The sequence below is a fragment of the Salvelinus alpinus genome, chromosome 10 (genome assembly GCF_045679555.1).
Source record: "Salvelinus alpinus chromosome 10, SLU_Salpinus.1, whole genome shotgun sequence".
NCBI lineage: Eukaryota > Metazoa > Chordata > Actinopteri > Salmoniformes > Salmonidae > Salvelinus > Salvelinus alpinus.
In genome coordinates, this window is record NC_092095.1 from 69,276,484 (window position 1) to 69,290,228 (window position 13,745).

Below are 13,745 nucleotides of genomic sequence, written 5' to 3' on the forward strand. Positions count from 1 at the left end.
CACATGGTTAGCAGATGTTAATGCGAGTGTAGCGAAATGCTTGTGCTTCTAGTTCCGACAATGCAGTAATAACCAACAAGTAATCTAACCTAACAATTCCACAACTACTACCTTACACACACACACAAGTGTAAAGGGATAAAGAATATGTACATAAAGATATATGAATGAGTGGTGGTACAGAACGGCATGGCAGATGCAGTAGATGGTATAGAGTACGGTATATACATATGAGATGAGTACTGTAGGGTATGTAAACATAAAGTGGCATAGTTTAAAGTGGCTAGTGGTACATGTATTACATAAAGATGGCAAGATGCAGTAGATGATATAGAGTACAGTATATACATATGAGATGGGTAATGTAGGGTATGTAAACATTATATTAAGTGGCATTGTTTAAAGTGGCTAGTGGTACATTTTTACATAATTTCCATCAATTCCCATTTTTAAAGTGGCTGGAGTTGAGTCAGTATGTTGGCAGCGGCCGCTAAATGTTAGTGGTGGCTGTTTAACAGTCTGATGGCCTTGAGATAGAAGCTGTTTTTCAGTCTCTCGGTCCCTGCTTTGATGCACCTGTACTGACCTCGCCTTCTGGATGATAGCGGGGTGAACAGGCAGTGGCTTGGGTGGTTGTTGTCCTTGATGATCTTTATGGCCTTCCTGTGACATCGGGTGGTGTAGGTGTCCTGGAGGGCAGGTAGTTTGCCCCCGGTGATGCGTTCTGCAGACCTCACTACCCTCTGGAGAGCCTTACGGTTGTGGGCGGAGCAGTTGCCGTACCAGGCGGTGATACAGCCCGACAGGATGCTCTCGATTGTGCATCTGTAGAAGTTTGTGAGTGCTTTTGGTGACAAGCCGAATTTCTTCAGCCTCCTGAGGTTGAAGAGGCGCTGCTGCGCCTTCTTCACAACGCTGTCTGTGTGGGTGGACCAATTCAGTTTGTCCGTGATGTGTACACCGAGGAACTTAAAACTTTCCACCTTCTCCACTACTGACCCGTCGATGTGGATAGGGGGGTGCTCCCTCTGCTGTTTCCTGAAGTCCACAATCATCTCCTTTGTTTTGTTGACGTTGAGTGTGAGGTTATTTTCCTGACACCACACTCCGAGGGCCCTCACCTCCTCCCTGTAGGCCGTCTCGTCGTTGTTGGTAATCAAGCCTACCACTGTAGTGTCATCCGCAAACTTGATGATTGAGTTGGAGGCGTGCATGGCCACGCAGTCGTGGGTGAACAGGGAGTACAGGAGAGGGCTCAGAACGCACCCTTGTGGGGCCCCAGTGTTGAGGATCAGCGGGGTGGAGATGTTGTTACCTACCCTCACCACCTGGGGGCGGCCCGTCAGGAAGTCCAGGACCCAGTTGCACAGGGCGGGGTCGAGACCCAGGGTCTCGAGCTTGATGACGAGTTTGGAGGGTACTATGGTGTTAAATGCTGAGCTGTAATCGATGAACAGCATTCTCACATGGGTATTCCTCTTGTCCAGATGGGTTAGGGCAGTGTGCAGTGTGGTTGCGATTGCGTCGTCTGTGGACCTATTGGGTCGGTAAGCAAATTGGAGTGGGTCTAGGGTGTCCGGTAGGGTGGAGGTGATATGGTCCTTGACTAGTCTCTCAAAGCACTTCATGATGACGGAAGTGAGTGCTACGGGGCGGTAGTCGTTTAGCTCAGTTACCTTAGCTTTCTTGGGAACGGGAACAATGGTGGCCCTCTTGAAGCATGTGGGAACAGCAGACTGGGATAAGGATTGATTGAATATGTCCGTAAACACACCAGCCAGCTGGTCTGCGCATGCTCTGAGGACGCGGCTGGGAATGCCGTCTGGGCCTGCAGCCTTGCGAGGGTTAACACGTTTAAATGTTTTACTCACCTCGGCTGCAGTGAAGGAGAGCCCGCAGGTTTTGGTAGGGGGCCGTGTCAGTGGCACTGTATTGTCCTCAAAGCGGGCAAAAAAGTTGTTTAGCCTGTCTGGGAGCAAGACATCCTGGTCCGCGACGGGGCTGGTTTTCTTTTTGTAATCCGTGATTGACTGTAGACCCTGCCACATACCTCTTGTGTCTGAGCTGTTGAATTGCGACTCGATTTTGTCTCTGTACTGGGACTTAGCCTGTTTGATTGCCTTGCGGAGAGAATAGCTACACTGTTTGTATTCGGTCATGCTTCCGGTCACCTTGCCCTGGTTAAAAGCAGTGGTTCGCGCTTTCAGTTTCACGCGAATGCTGCCGTCAATCCACGGTTTCTGGTTTGGGAATGTTTTAATCGTTGCTGTGGGTACGACATCGTCAATGCACTTCCTAATGAACTCGCTCACCGAATCAGCATATTCGTCAATATTGTTGTTGGACGCGATGCGGAACATATTCCAATCCGCGTGATCGAAGCAGTCTTGAAGCGTGGATTCAGATTGGTCGGACCAGCGTTGAACAGACCTGAGCGCGGGAGCTTGTTGTTTGAGTTTCTGTTTGTAGGCTGGAATCAACAAAATGGAGTCGTGGTCAGCTTTTCCGAAAGGGGGGCGGGGGAGGGCCTTATATGCGTCGCGGAAATTAGTATAACAATGATCTAGGGTTTTTCCAGCCCTGGTAGCACAATCGATATGCTGATAGAATTTAGGGAGTTTTGTTTTTAGATTAGCCTTGTTAAAATCCCCAGCTACGATGAATGCAGCCTCAGGGTGTGTGGTTTCCAGTTTACAAAGAGTCAGATAAAGTTCGTTCAGGGCCATCGATGTGTCTGCTTGGGGGGGAATATATACGGCTGTGATTATGATTGAAGAGAATTCCCTTGGTAGATAATGCGGTCGACATTTGATTGTGAGGAGTTCTAGATCAGGTGAACAGAATGACTTGAGTTCCTGTGTGTTGTTATGATGATCACACCACTTCTCGTTAATCATAAGGCATACCCCCCCGCCCCTCTTCTTACCGGAAAGATGTTTGTTTCTGTCGGCGCGATGCATGAAGAAACCAGCTGGCTGCACCGACTCCGTTAGCGTCCCTTGAGTTAGCCATGTTTCCGTGAAGCAGAGCACGTTGCAATCCCTGATGTCTCTCTGGAATGCTACCCGTGCTCGGATTTCATCAACCTTATTGTCAAGAGACTGGACATTGGCGAGTAGTATGCTAGGGAGTGGAGCGCGATGTGCCCGTCTCCGAAGCCTGACCACGAGACCGCCCCGTTTGCCCCTTTTTCGGCGTCGCACAGGGTCGCCGGCTGGGATCAGATCCATTGTATTGGGTGGAAGGCAAAACACTGGATCCGTTTCGGGAAAGTCATATTCCTGGTAGGAACGATGATGAGTTGACGTTAATCGTATATTCAGTAGTTCCTCCCGACTGTATGTAATGAAACCTAAGATTACCTGGGGTACCGATGTAAGAAATAACACATAGAAAAACAAAATACTGCATATTTTCCAAGGAACGCGAAGCGAGGCGGCCATCTCTTTTCGGCGCCGGAAGTACGCCGAAAAGTTCCTACACACACTGCTGCTTGGACCTCTCCCCTGGTAACACAATGTATACATTATCACACCATGAACTATCCTTCCTACACACACTGCTGCTTGGACCTCTCCCCTGGTAACACAATGTATACATTATCACACCATGAACTATCCTTCCTACACACACTGCTGCTTGGACCTCTCCCCTGGTAACACAATGTATACATTATCACACCATGAACTATCCTTCCTACACACACTGTTGCTTGGACCTCTCCCCTGGTAACACAATGTATACATTATCACACCATGAACTATCCTTCCTACACACACTGCTGCTTGGACCTCTCCCCTGGTAACACAATGTATACATTATCACACCATGAACTATCCTTCCTACACACACTGCTGCTTGGACCTCTCCCCTGGTAACACAACATAGACATTATCACACAATTAACTATCCTTCCTACACACACTATTGTCTCACACTGTAACACATAATACATACTACTAATGTATCAGACCAGGTAGCAGTTAGTAGTATAGCCTTTAACCTGTATCAGACCAGGTAGCAGTTAGTAGGATAGCCTTTAACCAGTATCTGACCAGCTAGCAGTTAGTAGGATAGCCTTTAACCTGTTTCAGACCAGGTAGCAGTTAGTAGTATAGCCTTTAACCTGTATCAGACCAGCTAGCAGTTAGTAGGATAGCCTTTAACCAGTATCAGACCAGCTAGCAGTTAGTAGTATAGCCTTTAACCTGTTTCAGACCAGGTAGCAGTTAGTAGTATAGCCTTTAACCTGTATCAGACCAGCTAGCAGTTAGTAGGATAGCCTTTAACCAGTATCAGACCAGCTAGCAGTTAGTAGTATAGCCTTTAACCTGTATCAGACCAGGTAGCAGTTAGTAGGATAGCCTTTAACCTGTATCAGACCAGGTAGCAGTTAGTAGGATAGCCTTTAACCTGTTTCAGACCAGCTAGCAGTTAGTAGGATAGCCTTTAACCTGTATCAGACCAGCTAGCAGTTAGTAGGATAGCCTTTAACCAGTATCAGACCAGGTAGCAGTTAATAGGATAGCCTTTAACCTGCATTTTTTTATTTTACCTTTATTTAACTAAGCAAGTCAGTTAAGAACAAATTCTTATTTACAATGACGGCCTAGGAACAGTGGGTTTGTTCAGGGGCAAAACGACAGATTTTTACTGTGTCAGCTCGGGGATTCGATCTTGCAACCTTTTGGTTACTAGTCCAACGCTCTAACCACTAGGCTACCTGCCACCCCAATCAGACCAGTATCAGACCAGATAGCAGTTAGTAGTATAGCCTTTAACCTGTATCAGATCATTTAGCAGTTAGTAGTATAGCCTTTAACCTGTATCAGACCAGGTAGCAGTTAGTAGTATAGCCTTTAACCTGTATCAGATCATTTAGCAGTTAGTATGATAGCCTTTAACCTGTATCAGACCAGGTAGCAGTTAGTAGTCTAGCCTTTAACCTGTATCAGATCATTTAGCAGTTAGTAGTATAGCCTTTAACCTGTGTTAATGTGTTCCTGGGACCAGCCACTGAGAGCACCTCTCTCCTGGTACAGGGTTAGAGTTAGGGTTAGGGGTGTTGGGTACCTGTGTGAATGTGTTCCTGGGACCAGCCACTGAGAGCCTCTCTCTCCTGGTACAGGGTTAGAGTTAGGGTTAGGGGTGTTGGGTACCTGTGTGAATGTGTTCCTGGGACCAGCCACTGAGAGCCTCTCTCTCCTGGTACAGGGTTAGAGTTAGGGTTAGGGGTGTTGGGTACCTGTGTGAATGTGTTCCTGGGACCAGCCACTGAGAGCCTCTCTCTCCTGGTACAGGGTTAGAGTTAGGGTTAGGGGTGTTGGGTACCTGTGTGAATGTGTTCCTGGGACCAGCCACTGAGAGCCTCTCTCTCCTGGTACAGGGTTAGAGTTAGGGTTAGGGGTGTTGGGTACCTGTGTGAATGTGTTCCTGGGACCAGCCACTGAGAGCCTCTCTCTCCTGGTACAGGGTTAGAGTTAGGGTTAGGGGTGTTGGGTACCTGTGTGAATGTGTTCCTGGGACCAGCCACTGAGAGCCTCTCTCTCCTGGTACAGGGTTAGAGTTAGGGTTAGGGGTGTTGGGTACCTGTGTGAATGTGTTCCTGGGACCAGCCACTGAGAGCCTCTCTCTCCTGGTACAGGGTTAGAGTTAGGGTTAGGGGTGTTGGGTACCTGTGTGAATGTGTTCCTGGGACCAGCCACTGAGAGCCTCTCTCTCCTGGTACAGGGTTAGAGTTAGGGTTAGGGGTGTTGGGTACCTGTGTGAATGTGTTCCTGGGACCAGCCACTGAGAGCCTCTCTCTCCTGGTACAGGGTTAGAGTTAGGGTTAGGGGTGTTGGGTACCTGTGTGAATGTGTTCCTGGGACCAGCCACTGAGAGCCTCTCTCTCCTGGTACAGGGTAGTGATCCTGGTTCCGTCTGCATGGTCGACGATCATCGTCCCGTCTCTGTCCAGCACAGACATCACCTTGTCCTCCCGCGTGATCACAACCTGCTCACACAGAGGCAAGGCAGAAGAGCTACTTTTACATATCACATGTGTAGGACGTCAAAATGTTGACACCTTCAGAGTATCAGCTAACCAACCATTTGGGACTTTTGCAAAGGTCGTGAGAAAACTAAAATGTGTTATTAACAACCACGATGTTAGCAAACCATGTTGCTGGTTCGTATGCTCACAGTTTGGCTGACAGGGTCTGTGGCTCTGAAGGACAAGACCGGGCCAGGGTCTGTGGTCTGGTCCCCCATGGTGGCTACTCTGTGTCCGGAGGGACTGGTGGTGACCCAACAGACCCCCTGTCTGCCCTGGGTCTGGCCTGACGACCTCTGCTCCTCCCTGGGCTCTGGGTCACTCTGACTCTGGTCAGCCCCCAGGCTCTGCTTGGAACCCAGCTTACCTGCCCACACACATAACTCCTCATCTCCCCTTTGTCTTTCTCAAGCACCGATACACAACAACACAAAAGGTTGTGAAGCCAATAGATTTCAGACTGACACAGTAAAAGTCTAATAGGAAGACAAATTAAATATACAGTACCAGTCTAAAGTTTGGACACACCTACCCTTTTCCAGGGTTTTGTTTATTTTTACTTTGTAGGATAATAGTGAACACATCAAAACTATGAAATAACACATATGGAATCATGTAGTAACCAAAAAAGTGTTAAACAAATCAAAATATATTTCATATTTTAGATTCTTCAAAGTAGCCACCCTTTGCCTTGATGACAGCTTTGCACACTTTGGCATTCTCTCAACCAGCTTCATGAGGAGTTCTTTTCCAACAGTCTTGAAGGAGTTCCCACATATGCTGAGCACTTGTTGGCTGCTTTTCCTTCACTCTGCGGTCCAACTCATCAGTAAACCATCTCAATTGGTTTGAGGTTGGGTGATTGTGGAGGCCAGGTCATCTGATACAGCACTCCATCACTCTCCTTTGTCAAATAGACCTTACACAGTCTGGAGGTGTGGTTTGGGTCATTGTCCTGTTTGAAAAAACAAATGATAGTCCCACTAAGCGCAAACCAGATGGTATGGTGTATCGCTGCAGAATGCTGTGGTAGCCATGCTGGTTAAGTGTGCCTTGAATTCTAAATAAATCACAGACAGTGTCACCAGCAAAGCACCATCACACCTCCTCCTCCATGCTTCACAGTGGAAACCACACATGAGGAGATAATCCGTTCACCTACTCTACGTCTCACAAAGACATGACGGTTGGAACCAAAAATCTCAAATTTGGACTCAGTCGTCAGATTTCCGCTGGTCTAATGTCCCTTGTTCGTGTTTCTTGGCCCAAGCAAGTCTCTTCTTCTTGTTGGTGTCCTTTAGTAGTGGCTGGTAACTCTAATGAACTTATCCTACAGCAGAAGTAACTCTGGGTCTTCCTTTCCTGTGGCGGTCCTCATGAGAGCCAGTTTCATCATAGCGCTTGATGGTTTTTGTTACTGCACTTGAAGAAACTTTCAAAGTTATTGAAATGTTCCGTATTGACTCACCTTCATGTCTTAAAGTAATGATGGACTGTCATTTCTCTTTGCTTATTTTAGCTGCTCTTGCCATAATATGGACTTGGTCTTTTACCAAATAGGGCTATCTTCTGTATACCACCCCTACCTTGTCACAACACAACTGATTGGCTCAAATGCATTAAGGAAAGAAATTCCACAAATTAACTTTCAACAATGCACACCTGTTAATTGAAATGCATTGCAGGTGACTACCTCATGAACCTGGTTGAGAGAATGCCAAGAATGTGCAAAGCTGTCATCAAGGCAAAGGGTGGCTACTTTGAAGAATCTTAAACAGAAAATATATTTTGATCTGTTTAACACTTTTTTGGTTACTACATGATTCCATATGTGTTATTTCATAGTTGTGAGGTCTTCACTATTATTCTACAATGTAGAAAAAAAGTACAAATAAGGAAAAACCCATGGAATGAGTAGGTTTTGACTGGTTCTGTATAAAAGACCAACGGATCTAAATCAAGGTCCATATGATTTGTTAGAGATGTGACTACCCTTCTTGTCCTTGCTGTCTTTTCTCTCTGGTATCGGAGTCTCCTTCACTACCTCTTCCTCCTTAGCAGGGGCTTCAGGAGGAGATGAGATGATGGGTCCTGAGTCTGTCCTGCTACTGACTGACCCGTCTGCAAACAGCACCTACACAGAGACAGGGGGAGCTTAATGTGTGTGTGTGTGTGTGTGTGTGTGTGTGTGTGTGTGTGTGTGTGTGTGTGTGTGTGTGTGTGTGTGTGTGTGTGTGTGTGTGTTATGTTTGCCAGTACCTGTGTTGATCCGTCTCTCATGTACTTGACCACGGTGCCCTGACCAGTGATGACCCTAGACAGCTCATTGTGTAACGATGGGTCTGTGAGGTGAGGCTCCCTACTGTCACTGCAGTGTAGGGGGAAACTCTGTCTCACCAACAGACACTGACCCTCTGGAGTACTGCCTACAGTAACCAAAACTACAGTTACACATACACTGTCTGGATACACACACACACACACACACACACACACACACACACACACACACACACACACACACACACACACACACACACACACACACACACACACACACACACACACACACACTGACCGTCTGTATCATCACTGAGGAACTGCAGCAGTAGACCACTGGGGGTGGAGACGTTTAGTCTCTGGAACGGAGCACTGCCAGCTAATGCAGCCTGACCCACACACTCTCTGGTCTGGCAGGGGACAACACAGCCAGACACATGAAGGGAATAACAGACAGCAGGTACGTCAACAGGAAGAACATAGACGACGAGAACATAACGTTGTAATACTGATATCAATGATTTAACATCATCAACAACAAAACAGTACAACTGAACAGACGCTGTGGAAACTAAATGTATCTGTTGGTGACGGTGGATAGTATGGATCCACCTGCTCCTCTTCTTCTCTGTGTGTTGGAGACGTGTTGGTCTCTTTGGACGGCTGCTCCCCCTTGGCGCTGTGGGAGGAGTTGAGTTTCTTCCGGGACAATGAGGAGGAGAGGAGGGTCGAGGGGACGGGGGAGAGACTGGAGTCTGTGGGCATGTCCGGATCAGAGTCCTGACCAGCCTCCATCTCACCTACAGACACGTCAACAACCAGACTGTTACCGTAGTCACCTTAAAGCTAGACATCACCACACACAACATAGGGACCATACTAGGTCCCCATAACAGGCACAGTACACCACGTGGGTTAATGACAGAGAAACAGACAGCATCAGTGTAAGGTGTTCACCCTGCTCCCCTGTTGGGCCGTAGTGACTGTAGGAGAGGTGGATGCCGCTGTCCAGCACAGCTGAGAAGGAGCCCAGCCTAACACTCTTATTGGTGGGACTCTGTGTCTCCATGGGAACCGCGTCCTTTGGGCTCTCCTCCTGGTGTCTGTTTGGCTGGGTGATGTGGCTGTAGAAATGATGCTTGTCCTTCATCACACACACCTTGATGAGCGTCGACCCTGGAAATAGAACATCGGCTATGGCTATGTTTACACAGACTAACACTAATTGGTCTTTTGACCAATCACATCAGATCTTTTCACATCAGATCCTTTTTCAGAGCTGATCTGATTGGTCAAAAGACCAATTAGTGGGAAAAAAATATCAGAATTGGGCTGCCTGTGTAAACGCAGCCTTAGAGAATCAACGTGTGAATAAAAGAGAGCGAAAGTGTGTATCGTAATAGTGGTGTGTGTGTGTGTGTGTGTGTGTTCACCCCGGACAAAGTGGATGGTCTCCACCTGGATGTGGCCTCCGTCAGAGGGGAATAGGGAGTGGACCTCGCCTGAGACCTGGATCAGCTGCCCCTCCATGCTGTAGCCAGTGAATCCCTACACACACACACACACACACACACACACACACACACACACACACACACACACACACACACACACACACACACACACACACACACACACACACACACACACACACACACACACACACACAGTATTTCACATTTTTAAAAAGGTCAGCATTCTGTTGATATTGTTGCAGCAGATACTTTTTGGGTGAAAGGCAACATGCCATAACAGCCCAGTAAAACATGATCTATCTAGTATCTGCTGGGACTATATCACCATATCTCCTCAACCAGAAAACCAGTTTACAACCACAGAATGATGTCATTATGAAGGTGGAATGCCATATTTTGCCTTTAAAGGGTGTTTATAGACTCACAGTGAAGACGTCGGGGGGCGACTGCAGCTTTGCTCTCTGTTCTCCAGGGGTCCCCACAGCCAGGTCAGGGGTCTTACTCACGTCCTCCCTGCTCTTCTTAGTGGTGGAGGGGGTTGTTTTCTTGTTCTCCTTGGACGAGTCGGCGCGCTCCGCTCCCTTCCCTCCTTTTTCTTTCTTAGCTTTCTTCACCTGTTCCTCCTCCTTCTGTCTGTCCTGCTCCATCTTCCACGCCTGGAGAGAGATGAGTTTGTATAGAACACCACCAGCACAGTTACAATCATCAGAATGTATTAAAGATACTGATAAAAATCATGAATCACACTATAAAACGGGGTGGAAGACAGCAAGACAGAGTCCGTTACTTTGAGCGAGTCTTCTCTGATGTACTGGTCTGGAGCACCTTCCTCTGGGATAGGAGACTTGGCTGGGGAGGCTTCAGGAACACAGGGACACAACGTTTACATCACAGGGGGACTGTAGCACTGTGACTACTAGTACTACTCTTAGTGCATTGATGTTTTTCATCTATCCTCATTTCTGTATCCGTGTTAATGAGTATGTATGTTATACCAATGGATTTCAGCCTGTTTTGACTGATATGTGGCTTCCTTACTTGCCGTGTGTTTTGGCGAGACAGTGCTCTTCTTGGTACCCTTAGCCGACTCTGCCCTGCCTTTCTCTGAGCAGTCAGACGGGGTGGGCACTCTCAGCTTCTCTGCCTCTCTCTTGGCCTGCAGAGCTAGACACTTCACCTCCTCCTCCTTGGTCCAGTCAGATATAGAGTTGGCCACGTGCTCAAGGTACTTCCTGACGACACAGAGGGAACGGTGGAAAGCGTTCGGATTTGAATAAATACAATCCTAAACAGTACCCAGAGTCTAATGTACTCTGTACTTTTATCGTTTTGTAACACAAAAAGAAATCAACAAAATGGGTTTGAAGAAAATATATATCCAACTGTCAAACAACTGATTTGTAGCAAATGTGAAATTTGCTATATATATATATTTTTTAACAGCTGTACCTGAACCCGACGTTGGTGTGGAGGGCCATGTCCCATAATTCCTTGCACTGGCGTTGAGGGCTCATGGGATTGTGACAGACGATAAACAGGGTGTTGTCCAGACTACCACAGAAGGTGTCCATGCAGCGGTAGGACTGAGAGGCAGACTGGAGAATCTACAGCAACACAACAGGGGGGTTACAAGATCATGTTGTGGTTGTTTCCCTACTCTCTGTGTTCCCTAAGGATCACACATGGTCACAAAAAGGAGCCAGAAATCAGAAGGCAAATAGCTACAATAAATGTGAGTATTGATTCATGTTGACCTGGGGAAAGACATTGGCATTGTGGTGCTCAGTATAGTGCCAGTCACTGAGCGATCGCATCCGGCTTCTCTGGATCTCAGTCACATCTACTACATCAGACAAACTCTCCTCTGATTCATCCTGGTGGTGGAACACTTTAACTGTGGAGGAAACATGTTTCATTAGTTATTACGGCAAAGATACAAAGAGATGAACAATGAGATATATCAGATCATCAACAACAGCCTGGTTGCAGATCTGTTGGTGCAGTCTTGACAACTCTATTGCTATCAGACCAACACATCTGGTAGTAGACTAGTCTGGATTCAGACCAACAGATCTGGTAGTAGACTAGTCTGGATTCAGAGCAACACATCTGGTAGTAGACTAGTCTGGATTCAGACCAACAGATCTGGTAGTAGACTAGTCTGGATTCAGACCAACACATCTGGTAGTAGACTAGTCTGGATTCAGAGCAACACATCTGGTAGTAGACTAGTCTGGATTCAGACCAACAGATCTGGTAGTAGACTAGTCTGGATTCAGACCAACACATCTGGTAGTATACTAGTCTGGAATCAGACCAACACATCTGGTAGTAGACTAGTCTGGATTCAGACCAACACATCTGGTAGTAGACTAGTCTGGATTCAGACCAACACATCTGGTAGTAGACTAGTCTGGATTCAGACCAACAGATCTGGTAATAGACTAGTCTGGATTCAGACCAACAGATCTGGTAGTAGACTAGTCTGGATTCATACCAACAGATCTGGTAGTAGACTAGTCTGGATTCAGACCAACAGATCTGGTAGTAGACTAGTCTGGATTCAGACCAACAGAACTGGTAGTAGACTAGTCTGGATTCAGACCAACAGATCTGGTAGTAGACTAGACTGGATTCAGATCAACAGATCTGGTAGTAGACTAGTCTGGATTCAGACCAACACATCTGGTAGTAGACTAGTCCGGATTCAGACCAACAGATCTGGTAATAGACTAGTCTGGATTCAGACCAACAGATCTGGTAGTAGACTAGTCTGGATTCAGACCAACACATCTGGTAGTAGACTAGTCCGGATTCAGACCAACAGATCTGGTAGTAGACTAGTCTGGATTCAGACCAACAGATCTGGTAGTAGACTAGTCTGGATTCAGATCAATATGTGTCACAGTACATTTTTATTTGTTAATAAATGCCACCAAAGTTTTTAACACGCGATTGCATTTAAAATGGTTATTTGTTGCGTAATGACTGTGCTTCCAACATCACTTCAGTAACCTACAGGCTTGTTGAGGAGCTACTGCTGCTGTCTGACAGGTGGTAGGATATTCATCTCCTCAAACTAGTCTCTGTAAGCTGTGCGCCTGTGATAAATAAGATGCATGACAACTAATGAAAATACACAAGCGGCAATTCAATTCCACTTATTTATGCAAATTAACCTATAGACCGATAAGCATGACCGGGCCAATGTATTTTCGGCGGCTAACCGATTAACGGTTAAGCGTTAACATCCCTAGTGTCAGAGTTCATAGAACGTCTGTACCTTGTGTCTTGTTGATGTGTCTGAGGTAGTTCTTGGCGAAGCAGACAGGGTCGTCCCAGGGCAGGCAGGTAGGTTGAGGGGAACCAGCAGAGCTCAGTAGAACCCCCTCCTCCAGCTGGGTCAGGGGCATGCTCTCAAACACAAATTGTCTGACCACTCTCTCCACCGCCGGCCAGCTCAGAGACTCTGTAAAGACACCCATCAGAACAACACAGGGGGTTGGTGGTAATTTAATTTGGGAGGACAGGCTCGTGGTAATGGCTGGAGTGTAATAGGTGGATTTCCATTTGCTTCGTTCCAGCCATTATTATGAGCCGTCCTCCCCTCAGAAGCCTCCACGAGCTGACAAGGTAAAATCTGTCGTTCTGCCCCAGTTAACCCACTGTTCCTAGGCCGTCATTAAAAATAAGAATTTGTTCTTAACTGACATGCATAGTTAAATAAAGGTAAAATAAAAACAATTAAATATGGATAGGTATAGAGCTATCCATATAGCCTTAGCCAAATACATTTAAACTCAGTTTATCACAATTCCTGACATTTAATCCTAACAAAAATTCCCTGTCTTAGGTCAGTTTGGATCACCACTTTATTTTAAGAATGTGAAATGTCAGAATAATAGTAGAGAGAATGATTTATTTCAGCTTTTATTTCTTTCTTCACATTCACAGTG

General features: G+C 46.6%; 1 protein-coding gene across 1 annotated transcript in view; it reads right to left on the reverse strand.

Moving 5' to 3' along the window:
* LOC139532761 (sperm-associated antigen 17-like) overlaps nt 1-13,745 on the reverse strand; it is a 39,202-nt gene that overhangs the window by 10,373 nt on the left and 15,084 nt on the right. Inside the window, exons 14-27 of the mRNA XM_071330771.1 lie at nt 13,073-13,258; nt 11,544-11,683; nt 11,239-11,393; nt 10,828-11,021; nt 10,577-10,647; nt 10,215-10,445; nt 9,748-9,862; nt 9,272-9,490; nt 8,927-9,114; nt 8,613-8,724; nt 8,294-8,460; nt 8,027-8,168; nt 6,184-6,401; nt 5,848-5,995 (exon numbers count right to left, since the gene is read on the reverse strand). Coding sequence (XP_071186872.1) covers nt 5,848-5,995; nt 6,184-6,401; nt 8,027-8,168; nt 8,294-8,460; nt 8,613-8,724; nt 8,927-9,114; nt 9,272-9,490; nt 9,748-9,862; nt 10,215-10,445; nt 10,577-10,647; nt 10,828-11,021; nt 11,239-11,393; nt 11,544-11,683; nt 13,073-13,258 — 2,286 coding nt within the window. The remainder of the gene's footprint in view (nt 1-5,847; nt 5,996-6,183; nt 6,402-8,026; nt 8,169-8,293; nt 8,461-8,612; nt 8,725-8,926; nt 9,115-9,271; nt 9,491-9,747; nt 9,863-10,214; nt 10,446-10,576; nt 10,648-10,827; nt 11,022-11,238; nt 11,394-11,543; nt 11,684-13,072; nt 13,259-13,745) is intronic.